General features: G+C 32.8%; 1 protein-coding gene across 5 annotated transcripts in view; it reads left to right on the top strand.

Moving 5' to 3' along the window:
• The window catches only part of RELCH (RAB11 binding and LisH domain, coiled-coil and HEAT repeat containing), a 118,723-nt gene that overhangs the window by 16,809 nt on the left and 88,572 nt on the right, over window positions 1-13,342 (top strand). For 4 of the 5 annotated variants that reach the window (XM_065889660.1, XM_065889659.1, XM_065889658.1 and 1 more), the window contains exons 2-5: window positions 1,304-1,393; window positions 9,644-9,715; window positions 9,826-9,881; window positions 9,984-10,097. In XM_065889660.1, coding sequence (XP_065745732.1) covers window positions 1,304-1,393; window positions 9,644-9,715; window positions 9,826-9,881; window positions 9,984-10,097 — 332 coding nt within the window. The remainder of the gene's footprint in view (window positions 1-1,303; window positions 1,394-9,643; window positions 9,716-9,825; window positions 9,882-9,983; window positions 10,098-13,342) is intronic. The other variant, XM_065889661.1, reaches the window with a different exon arrangement.

Here is a 13,342-nt window from a genome sequence, read left to right as displayed (position 1 = left end):
GTTTCTTGGTTTATGCTTAAAATAAATTATGCTCTAATGAATGGTACTGTAATACTTGATTTTCTGTTATTTGTTTATGCTGTCTTAAAACTTAATAGCAAGTTGTTATTTATCAGATATAATTAAATTGCAGGGGAATTAAATGCTTCTGTGAATAGAAACACAGTGTTCTCAGAAGAGTACTATATATAGAATTTCACTTAACAGGAATTTAAAGATAAGTGGTACATTGATAATGACATAGCTGTATTTGAAGAGTCAACCATTTCAATTATTGGCATGTACTAATTGTTTTAAAAGGAGGTGAGGGAGCCCTACATGTTCAAATCTTTATTTCTGTAACTTGCATTCATTTGTCCAGACTGTGCTTTCTAAACACAGATAATCTATTCCTTAGAGCAATATATAAACAGTGGACACTATGTAAGTAGCACGATTTAATAGAATGAGTTGACCTAGCCTCTCATTTGTCCCTTCTTTGCATTAGCTAGCTAGATCTCCTTTAGTGAGTATCAGCATTGATTTCTTCCTTTAAGTGAGAATGTTTACATCGTGTTTTTCTGTTTAGGGACACTTAAAAATCTGGCAAAAGCTAGGGACACTCCCCACTACCACCATGCACTCAAAACACAGAACTCTTGAAACCCCTTCATTTGCCTTTTGCATCCCATATTACAAATTCAATAAATGAAGTCTTTAGGAATTATCTTGGTTACTTTCTTTTACTTAAACCCACATCCATTTCACTACCAGGACATGTTGGTTCTACATCAAAAAATAACCCTGACCACTTCTCACATTTCTGCTGCCTCTATTCTAGGCCAAATGTGATCATCTCTCACCTACATGACTCTAATAGCCTCTTTTTTTTAAATTGTTATTTTATATTAAAGTGTAATTGATTTACACAGTAGCCTCTTAACTGGTCTCTCTACAAATCACTTTCCTTATAGCAGCCAAAATGATTTTCCAAAAATGTATGTGTTTTTGTTATTTTCCATTGTACTTGGAATAAAATTCAAACTGTTTACAGTTTTGTTGTCCTTAGCTGGGCTTGTGTTATATCCTGTGTGTCCATTATTCAGGAGTTAGTTAGAGATCTGGGCAGGGAAACATGAGTTACTTCAAAGTAGCTTAATTGGTATGAGCATTTTTACCTTATTGTTTTAATAGAATTCCTATATCTTAGAGTCACAGTTTATTCACTGGAAAAAAAAATCTTAGCTAATTGATTTCCAATCCCTTATTTTGGCAGTTAAATAAAAATCTGTTTAATTCTATTTTTTTTTTTCGTTTATTACAGATCGAGCTGGGAGCATCAGTACCCTTGATTCTTTAGACTTTGCAAGATATTCAGATGACGGTAACAGGGAAACGGATGAGAGAGTGGCAGGTGAGTAAGATTGTAAAGACAGATTTGGATTTTTTGACATTCCAGAAATAATAAAATGACTTGAAGAATTCTCTTCTTTCTATAATTTGATATGTGAATATATTGATATAGTTATTATACAAAGTTATGTTACTAATTTATTGGCTGAAGGGAACATCCAGCCCCCAACTGCTCTTTCCAGTGGTGCTCTGAATTTTTGGTTATGCACACCTACAGTTTGCTGAGTTCTGCTTGTAGCCAGTAGTTTACAACCATGTAGTTATACAACTGGTGTAAAAGAGGTTTAAGTTAGCCATGGTTTAGTACAAAGTTAGTTGGTCATTGGCCTCCTCATTCCTTTTATCCTCCAAACCAGGACTGAGTAATATTCATGTGTTATATACCAATACAGCTCTACTGATTGTTAAAATTGGTTTAAATACTTCTATGCTGGTTGGTGAATAAAACTTTGCTTGGTTCCCTGGATGCTCCCTGGCCATCACTGCATCTCTCCAGAAACTTCTCTTGACTTGCCTGTGATCCAGAAAATAAAGGGTTAATGCTTGGTCCATCAGGGGCCTCCAGGACCTTGCCCATTCCAAAAAGAAGGCCAACATCCTTATTAGTTGCTTGGTTTCTCATTCCAATCTCCTTCCCCTCTCCATCCTCCCACCATTTCTGCCTTATAGGCATCACCACTGGATCTGTAGGGACTTCAGAAAACCAATTGGTACCCTCTGTGTTCTGCCCACATCAAATGAGGCCAGTTGGATTCTTCTGGGGGTCCACCCTGGGATTTACCAGTGTAGCAGCTCTGGCTCCTCAGGTGTCAAGTGACTGGTACTTTTCTGGTGCTTCAAGGCTGTGGCTGTCTGTTATTGAAGTAATTTTTGAATGTCTTGTTGGAATTGTAGTTTTCATAGGACGTTGACTCTGAGATAGATGGGAAGCAGACAGACATCAGTTAGGTATTTTAATCCACCAGAATGGTGGGCACACCTGGCACAGGAAGGATGCCACGTGGGACAGATGGGAGCCTGTGAGGGAAATATTTTTCTTCCATTTACTGGGACAAGTTTGTTAAAACCTACCAAATGTTTGCCTGTCATAGGCATTATGAATAAAAGTGAGTGCTAATTTTTATATAGCACTTGCTCCATTCTGGACACTGTTGTAAATGTATATTAACTCTTTGAGTTATAGAATTATCATCAGCCTCCCCTCCCCAAGAAACTGAGGCACTCAGAGATTATTAAGACTTTAGTGGCAGAGCTAAGACTTGAACGCAGATAACCCAGCAGCAGAGCCCACAACTGACTGCACTGTATGCTACCTCTTAGCATGAAGGATGAGGTTTGACCTGGTTAAAATGACATTCCAATATGTGGTTTTCATTTATTACTCAAGAATAGAGCTATTGAATGTTTAAAAAATCTCTCTTTCCCTAATCTCTTCCCTGAGTTAGGGGGAAAAAATGATGTAATTGTTTTTAATTCAACAGAGGCTAAGAGAGGATTCAGCAGTGAGAACAATAGCATTATCAATTGAATGGAGAAGTCATTGGAAGAGTTTAATGCAGCTCCATATATCAAGTCATGATTTAGTCATAAGCATTATTAATTGAAAGCTGTATCAAAAAAGAAATCACATCAGTACTGTCTGAAAATTAGCAAATCAAATGGGAATTATTTGAATAATTTTAGGGCAAACTTATCCTACTAATTATATCATTTGTTAAGTGGCATTGTTATATTTAATTATATAGTAAATGTTAGCTATTCTGTGTTTTCTGTTATATGTTAAGTATTAAATGCATGGTATTTTGGTTTATTAGAGATTAACCAAATATATTTAGTTTTGTATATTGTATTGTTGTTCAGATGGTTATGTATCAGAAAATAACTTCTACCCAGAAATAGACCACATAATTACTTTCTTCCCTTTAATTTTTGTTTGAAAACCTAAATTTTAGACTTAGTAAAATTTAAGAGGTTCATCATTATTCTCAGTATTTAGGTATTTTAGTATTTCTAATTAGGGGGAACAATGATATAGAAGCAAGATGTTATAATTAAGCAATATGTTATAACTAAGCATAACTAAGAGTGAATATTTTAAATATTTGGTAGTTTTGACCTTATATTTTTAATCTATAGATTATACTCTTATCTCTAAGTTTGGGGAGATAAAGTAATTTTTGCTTACTATATAATGCTAATGTATAAATATATGCTGTCTTGAGAAAGAAATACTATGTGATGTCACTTATATGTGGAGTCTAAAAAATAATACCAATGAATCTATATATCAAGGTAAAACAGAAACAGAGTTATAGACTAGAAAGCAATCTTATGGTTCCCCAAAGGGGAGAGGGAGGAGAGGATGGGACAAATTAGGAGTATGGGATTAACAGATACAAACTACTCTACATAAAATGGATAAACAACAATAGATACACAAACAATAGATAAACAATGCCCTCTGTAGCACAGGGCATTATACCTAATACCTTGTAATAACCTGTAACGAAATATAATATACAAAAAAATCGAATGGCTATGCTGTATGCCTGAAGCTCAAGACAATATTGTAACTCAACTATACTTCAGTGTAAATGAGTGACTGAATGCTGTCTTCCATCTTCACTGGAAAAGGGAAGGAAATGTATGTTATTCCAAGAGAATGGCATTTAGACTTTTAATGCTCTTGTGCCATCGCCTATTATTGAGCCAAATGTGTGATATGTGGATGAAAATTCTAATTAATCGCAATTCCCATTTACAAAAAGATTTTTGGCTCTTTGCTAACCATTGCTAGTAACTTAGAACCTAATCGAAAAATGAACGATCCAGAAAAGATAATTATCCTGCCATCTATCATTGGATCACATGTAAACCTTACTGAGAAAGAATAAAAATCTCTTTTATTTTCGTATACCAGTCTTGGGCAGAAGGAGATTATAGATAATACAGGTATTGAGTCCGCTGCCCCACAATGCAAATGTAGGGTCTGCTCCAGCCTTTAATAAACTGTTGCTGTTTATGAGACATATATATACTACTACATGTGGGTTCAGCATCATTCTTATCATCTTTTCCCTAAATTTAAATATCTGGTTATTTTTTCAAGTCTGTACAGGTGTTCCTTTAAAGAGGAAAAGATCTCTAAATGGGCAAATGTTTATTGAGCACCTGCTCTGTGCCAGGCACTGTTCCGGTTGCTTTATATAAAATACTTATTTAACCTTGTTAACAATCTTTCAAAATAGGTCATGATATCCTTATTTTATAGATCAGAAAACTGAAAAGCTTACCAAGATTGAAAAATTTTCCCAGTAGCCTCCATATGGCTAAAGGGCAAAATCAGGATGTGAACATATAGGTTTTTATTCCAGGGCTCACGAGTATCTTTAAGTACCAGGCTGGAGCTTTGACTCATCGGTACATTCATGTGGATAGCAGAATCTTATCTTTCCCATAAAAGACTGTTTCAACATAGTCATTTTCTTTCCAAAAAAGTAAAATTTCAAAAGCATTTCATTTCAAATATTTTCCACTTCTGAATTTAGTAGACACCAAACCAAAATGAGCTCAATTTAACTGACTTTTTGGTAAACGCCTTTCTATATGTTATTAAACAAAGCTGTACAGTGTACATACAGTGTAGCTGTTAAATTTTCAAGTTTTCTTCAAGATAGCAAGGGACATCTATGTTCTAAATATTGGAATTGCCATTCTTTAATTAGACATTTTGAGCATCTGCTACGTATTAGGTATTATGTTAGGCGCTAGATACAGACGCATGAAATAGACAGAGTTTCTGCCCTCAAGGAATTTGTACTAAAACCTGTCTATATCTGTAATACAAATAAATGTTCAGTACTTTGGAACTAGTGATAAGGAACTTGTTGATTTTAGAACCATCTGTATCCCTGTCTCAGGTTCACCTGATCCATCTTTTAGCATCAGAGTCTCTGATTTTATTTGTTCTCATACCTCTACCTGTTACTGTATTACTTCTCTAGTTCATACCTTAATTTTTGTATTGGGATCTAGAGAACTGCAGAAACTGTTCTTTCCAATTTGCAGGGAAAGACACTACTGAATGCTGGTAAGATCATTGATGTTTAGATTTATTAGATATGGCATCAAGTACTGGAATGCCCATTCATACAACTAACATTTGCTGAGTCCTCTATATTCAGGGTATTATACTGTTCTGGGAACAATAAACAACAAAGTAGACATATGAAGCCTTTTTAAGCCTATGTAATCTAGTAAACATTCTAAAATGAAATTCAAAATTTTGCCTGTGGGTTAACCTGGCCTTACCCCCTGGGTAAGAAGCATCATCAGTAGCCCTCTCATTCCTTAGCTGTTGGGCTGCAGCATACATATCCAGCTTTATCAGGATTAAATAAGCCTATCTGTCTTATTATAATATATTTTTCCTTAGTACAAATATCTTTACCTCTTGTTTGCAGTACTTTTTGTTTTTCTTATTTTCAACTTTACTTAAATCTTATTTATGGTTTTGTATGATTTAAAATAGGATAGATGCTCCAACAAGGCTTTTAAGGGCAACAAGCCTTTGATGTGAGTTGTAAATTGTTAAAATTTATATAAGTCATAAAGGTCTGAACTAGGACATTTGCAGAGACAATTGAGATGAATGGTTATTTAGGATTCAAGGGCTGGAATCATTATGGCTTGACATTGAATTAATGTGGGAGTAAGGGCAAGAGGTAAGTGAAGAGTAATCTCCAGGTTTCTTATTTGGGCATCTGGGTAGATAGTGGTGCCCTTAATGAAGATATACTGCAGGAGGAGGGAAGACAGATTTGAGAGGAAGATGATGAAGTTCATTTAGATAGGATCAAATTCAAAGTTTATGAGACATTCAAGTGGGCATGTCCAGTTGATAAACAGGTAGCCCTGTTTATCTTGGGGAAAAAGTTTAAAGATTTCTGAATCTTAAGAGTACTGGTGAGAGTAAAACTGTAAGAGTGAAATGTTTATCATCCCAGTATATAGAGTAAGAAAAGGACCAGGGAGGACACTCTGGGAAACACCAACTTTGAGATGAATGATAGAGGAGTCTGTAAGAGAACCTGAGCAGGAGGAACAATAATGGGAAGAATTTTCTTCTTTTAAAGTTTAAGGAGGAGGAATTTTTTCCCCCTCAGAAGAATATAGAAAACTAAATGTGTACAAACCACGGAGATTGCATCTTGCTTCCGTTCATTTATTTCTGACTATTTGCTAGGTCATTTGTAATAGTCCTCTACCTTTCTTAGGTCTGTAATAGGCAGGGAGCATTTTCTAAACCCAGAAGGAGTGGTGATGGTACTGCCTGGGGATTTTTGTATTATTTTAGGAATATATTTTTATTCTAATTCATATTCTTATGAGAATTTTCCTCTTTTCCTAGAACCTTTCCTGGGATAATAAAATAAGTATTAAGGATGGGGAAGAGGTATTTTATTACCACTATAATATTCTGATCAGTATTATAGGAAAGATCTAAAATATGTATTATTTTGAGTTTTGTGCCAAAAGAACTAAGACTAACAAATATTTCAAGATAATATTAGTAATATATTTAGTTGGGGCAACAAAGAATCAATATTTCTTTCTGCTTTGAAATTTAACACTGCACCTTTGGTGTCTCGACATGGTCAATTGTATATATCCCAAGTCACGAGCACCTGATCTTGAAGCTATCAAGTACCCCTGATATAATGCCAGTATTATCCAACCCTATTTAGGAAATAACTATCTCAACTAATCTAGAATTGCTTATACTGACTTAGTCATTAAATATTTTGGTAAGATTGTAATATGCAGTATTAGAATATACCTATGTCTGCGATTACTTTAGTTCCAATAAAATTGCATTCAGCAGGGTTGGGCTAGTGGAGGGTTGGAATAGTGGAGTGAGCAGGCTGGTAGTTGGTTCCTACAGTGTTTTTTAAAAACATGTACTTCTTCAAACATTTTTATGAAGAATTATAATATTTGAAAAATACTTGGAGGTTGCTTGGTACAATGTATCTCTTTACAGGATAATAAATTTTGAGATTTAATCCAATATTTTTTTAATGAAGAAGTGACAAATTTATATATGTGTAAATATAGCTGTTCAGACCTTTCTTGTGAAACTTTCTCACATAACTGCAAATACTTGATCATACTGTGCCTTTATAGAGATGTGCTATGGCTTCAAAGATATGCCTTTGTCTTTTAAAGTCTATATTGTATATTAAGAAACATGCAGCAGAGTGAATTCATTTTGATAAGCACTATCTTTCCAGAGCATTGGTACCTTTTAATGACATTTGGCAATGTATGTGTAGATGTGCATAAAAATATAAATTCTTGCCGTCTGACATGGGTGTTTCTGGCTTTCTGTGCCTTGATCATTTAGTGTTTTGCTCTTGGTCACCTAAACTTTCACCAGTTGAATCTGAGTTTTTTTCACAGTTTGTGTTTTAACCAGTTTTTTTTTAATTTATTTTTTTCATATTTCTTTCATTCTGGTGCAGGGCATTTCTGATCTGCAATTGTTCTGTAATATGTTAGTAAATTGTAAGTGATTCTGGAAGCATAATATGTATACTCATTTTGCTTGTGGTATAGTTAAGTGCTTTTAAATCAAAATAAATTACCTAAAGTTTTGAAATAAAAAGAAAAGTAAACCTATTCTGTACTTACCTAACACATTGAATGTGTGCAGTCTGACTTTAAACACAAACTCTAAGAGTTTCCAGAAGTGTTAAGTTTTAGGAAATGTTTTAACTTTGTTGCACAGAAATATTTGCAGATCAGCATTGCTGACTAACAAAAAAGAAATAGTCACATACATGTCATCTGATTTTTAGTTGTGCTTCCGTGTTGCTGCAGGGAAATTCTGTGCATCAAAATAATTGGCTTTAATGTACCAGATGTGATTCAGTTACATCTTAAGTTTTTAATGAAAATATGCAAACTGAGTGAATTCTATTTTTTCCATATATTTTTATAGCCTTGTTGTCTCTGATAGCATTTCATTTGCCATCTTCTTTATTCTGTTTATTAGTCAATGAGGAAAAAATGCATCTTTAAAGTGTTAAATTTGCTAATTTTTATGCAGAACTATTTAAATTATAATTTTTTTAAATATCCAGTTGTGACAAAAATCACTTAATTTTCTCAGAGCTTTACTTCACACAAATGGCTTTTTTCCCCACATCTAAGCTTGCTTTTTCTTCAGAGCAGTATTTATATATTTTAAAGAAAATTCCCAGCAAAGACACATATAGTTAAATCTTGCTCATGATGAAACATTTTAAAGAGCTCATTAAAATGTCTCCTCAGTATTCATGTTTATCTTATAATCAGACTCTGTGGTAATAGGAGAAATCTTTAAGTTTCATTAGTACCTCTTACTATGAACAAATATCTATTTGAAGAGTTGTCAGAAACTTTGAAATTCTACTTAAATTTACTCAGTATCCTTAGATTACCACACTTGTAGAATTGTACTCAGTCATTTGCTTTAGAATGATCTTAATTGTAAATTAAAAGACAAACTATTTCTATCCTTTGGCTTTAAATGAAACCTAAAATAACCCCCTCAGAACTTTTTTTTAGATATGTGTTTAACATATCTGTGCTTGTTTATACAAGACATACTTGTTTGTAGAAAAATTGATAGGCATCCCACATTTGTTAAATATTTAAACCCTGTTCTTTCAACATCTTAATGAAGGACTATATTCACTAATGTTTCTGTATGTTGATTTATAACATTATTCTAGATAATGCATTTTAAAATACGTTTTTTTTAATCCTAAGATTTTCTTTAAGTGTATTTGCTAGGACTTCATCTAATTTTTGTCTTTTCCCCTAAAATTATGTCACCTGAAAACATTCCATTACATTTCTTACCTAGACTGAGTGAAACACAACCACCTAAATTACTAAGATTTTTATTTACCTAAAGGAGAGTATGCCATAGATTTTACTTTTAAATAGAGCTATTCCTTGTCAGACAGCTGGAACATTTGATCAGTAGTCCCCTGTATTCTAAAACTATGGAAAACATTCACCAGTTTGCTTGCAAATCAACTCTGCTGCATGCGTTCACAAGTTTCATAAAGATTGCATGCTTTCTGTTTTCAATACAAATTGTATTTTTTTTTCATACCCATCCTTGCTTTTTATTTTTTTATTTTTGTTTCCCTTTTCTTGGTTGGATGCCTGTGTGTGTTTATTCCAAATCCCTGTCCAGTCCTGGAGTTTGAACTACGGAAAGCCAAGGAGACCATTCAGGCCCTCCGAGCCAACCTGACAAAGGCTGCAGGTGGTGTACATAAACTTTTTTGAGACTTTTTCTACTTTGACAATGTAGAAGTAGCTGAGATATTTTCTAATGTAAAATAGTAAAATATTATTCATATTTTCTTCCACCAGAACACGAAGTTCCTTTACAGGAACGAAAAAATTACAAATCAAGTCCTGAAATTCAGGTGGGTGAATGATAGATCTAAAAGTATCTTCCATATGAAATGGTAGCACAAGTATTGAAGGAAGAAGACTTACAGTATTGTATGTCTTTTATTTATCTCTAGGAGCCAATCAAACCTCTTGAAAAGAGAGCTCTAAACTTCTTAGTCAATGAATTTTTATTGAAGAATAACTACAAGCTGACATCAATAACCTTTTCAGATGAAAATGATGATCAGGTACAGTTTCTTTTCGGTTTTCTTTTTTTTTTAATAAGGGACGATTTGTTTCCTTTTTAATTTATAATATACTTATTTTCTCTTTAATCTAGTTTCTTTAGTTTTTCGAAAAGTTATACATATTGTAAAATTCCATAAGGCTTCCCAGTCTAGTATTCTGTTGGCTTATAGATTTCCTGTTTCTAAAGACTTCTCATTCTTTCCAGGGAGCTTTTTACAACTCCCCTTATAACTATGTAATCTACTCATATTTCCATGTATTTATAAAATGTGCTTTTTTTTTTAACTTTAAAACATTTACTTAGTAGTACAGATTAATGTGTACTTATAAATTCAGTTTAACTAAAACCTCTTCAGTAACACTATAATAATTAAGATGATAGATGACAGCATTTAAGAGAGAATATTTTGAATAAGAGAATATAAGTTGTGTCTCTGAATAGGAGCCAATCTTAGAACCTCATTATTTTACTGATAAAATCTTATAGGAAAAGAAATGATGCTTTGTTTAGTGTTATCTCGTAACTCTGGAATATTTTGACTTCTTAGTGCGAATAGGTCAGTTCGAATCTTGTACCTTCGTAAAGTAAATACCAAGGAGTGTATTGTATAGAAATCAGGAGGCTATCATTTTAAATCAGGTATATCCCATTGGTCCATAAACTATCCCATGGATCATTTAGCAAAAATAAAAGTAGCAAAAATAGAAGTTCTCTAAGGAAGATAGCAGTACAGTTACTCCCTCAGTTATTGTAATGTATTTGGCAAAAACTAAATTTAATAAAATATATAGTTATTCTTTATTAAGTGGTAGTTTTACTCAACTATATAAAAGACATTAAACTAATATTTACCTAATATAAATAATGTTATAATATACTGTGATTATATTTCAGGTTAATCATGTTTTATCACAAACTTAGGTTAATGATCAACTAAACAATGAATAAGAAATATGTTGAATATATGAGAAACATTGAGAGGCCAAAAAGAAGGCAGAAAAAGAAGAAAAAGGGAACAAAGAATAGATGGCACACACAGAAAACAATAGCAAGATGGCAGATTTAAAACCCAGCCATATCAATACTCACTTTAAATATAAAGTTCATCTTTAAATTTAAGTTTAAAGTTCATCTTTAAATTTAAATATAAATGATCTATCCTTCCAATTAAAAGGCAGAAATTACTGGAGATTTCAAGCTGGCTCTCTCAATAATTGATAGAATAAGGTAATAGAAAATCATTTAGGATATAGAACACTTGTGCTATGCTATCAACTAACTTTACATAAGTAGAATTTATAAAACTTCATCTTTCAATAGCTGAATACATGTTTTCAAATACGTATGGGTCACTTATCAAAATAGATCATATTATATCTATTAAATAGATGTAGGTGATAAAGCAAGTCAGTATTTAAGAGGATTTTAAATATTTCCAAATGACACATAAGTTAAAGAAGAAATCAAAAGGGAAATTATGAAGTATTTTGAGCTGAATGAAGATGAAAACAAAACCATCAAAATTTGCAGGATGTAGCTAAAGCTACAGGAAAGTTTATGACACCAAAATGTTTATAATATAAAAGAAGGAAGATTTCAAATTGATGAAAATCAGCTTCTACTTTAAGAAACTAGAAAAAGAAAACTAAGCAAAGCCCAAAGTAAGCAGAAGAAAGGAAATATTAAAAATGAGAATGTAAATCAATGATATAGGCAACAGAAAACAATAGAGAAAAGCTAATAAAATAAAAAACTGAGTTTTTGAGGTTAATGAAATTGGAAAACCTCTAGCCTGACTGATTAGGAAAAAGAGAGAAGAAGCAAATTATCAAAATCTGGAATGAGCAAGGTTATATCACTATAAATTTTACTTATTATATATTAATAACATATAACATATATATTAATAACATATAACATAGTATAGCCAAAACAACTTTAATAAAGAAGAACAAAATTGGGGGACTTCAGCTACCTGACTTCAAGATATTGTAGTTTAGACAGTATCTTATTGGCATAAAGGTAGACAAATAGATCAATAGAACATAATAGAGAGTCAAGAGATTAATTTATGCATAGATGATCTTTTGATGTCTGACAGAATGCAAAGTAAATTTCATTCAGAAAGGACAGTCATTTTTATAATTAGTACTGGAACATTTTGATATCTGTAGACCTCCAAAAATGAATTTCAAACCATACCTCACACCATCTACAAAAATTAATTCAAATGGATCATAGCTTTAACTTCTAAAACCATAAGGCTCCTAGAAGAAAACATGGAAAAAATTCATTGCAACCTTGGAAGGTGGGCCAAGATTTCTTATATATGACACCAAAAGTATGGTATTCTTCAGCAAAATTGTTCTCATCAAAATCAATAACGTCTGCTCTTTGAGAGCCACTCTAAGCAAATGAAAAGGTAAGCCATAGATTGGGTGAAATATTTGCAAGTAACATATATGATAAAGGACTTTATCCAGAATATTTAAAGAACTCTCTAAACTGAATAATAAGAAAACAGCCCAATTTTTAAAAGCATGGACAAAAAAATTTAAACAGATACTTCAACAGAGAACATATATGGATAGCAAATAAGCACATGAAAAAGGTGCTCAGCATCTTTAGTCATTAGGTAAATGCAAATTAAGTCACAATGAGAATACCATAACACTTAATAGAATGTCTGAGACTGTACCAAGTCTTGGCAAAGATGTGGAGTAACTAGAAATCTCATTTTTGCTAGTGAGAATGCAAACTGGTACAGTCGCTTTGGAACACTTTTTGGCAGTTTCTTTAAAAAGTTAAAACCTTCACCAACTATATGACCTGGTCATTCCATTCATGGATATTAAAATCCAAGAGAAATGAAAGCATATGTTCATACAAAGACTCCTTTACAATGTTCACAGCAGCTTTATTTATGGTAGCTAAAATCAGGGTAACAACCCAAATATACAAGAGCAGGCGGTTGAATAAAACATTTTAATATATCCTTATAGTAGAATACTACACAGCAACAAAAAGGAACAAACTGCTGACAGATACAACAACACAGATCAGTCTGAAAATCCTTAATCATTAATTTGGGTGAAAAAAACCAGACAAATATAGTACTTGCTGTATGAATTTATAAAAAATTCTAAGAAATGTAAACTATTATACAGTGACAGAAAACAGGTCAGTATTTGCCTAGGAACAGGGCACATGTGAGGAATAAGAGGGAAGGATTACAAAGGGGCC

Source organism: Phocoena phocoena, chromosome 13 (genome assembly GCF_963924675.1).
Source record: "Phocoena phocoena chromosome 13, mPhoPho1.1, whole genome shotgun sequence".
Taxonomy (NCBI): Eukaryota; Metazoa; Chordata; class Mammalia; order Artiodactyla; family Phocoenidae; genus Phocoena; species Phocoena phocoena.
The sequence above is the reverse complement of the archived record's forward strand: the minus strand, read 5'-3'. Positions and strand labels throughout refer to the sequence as shown.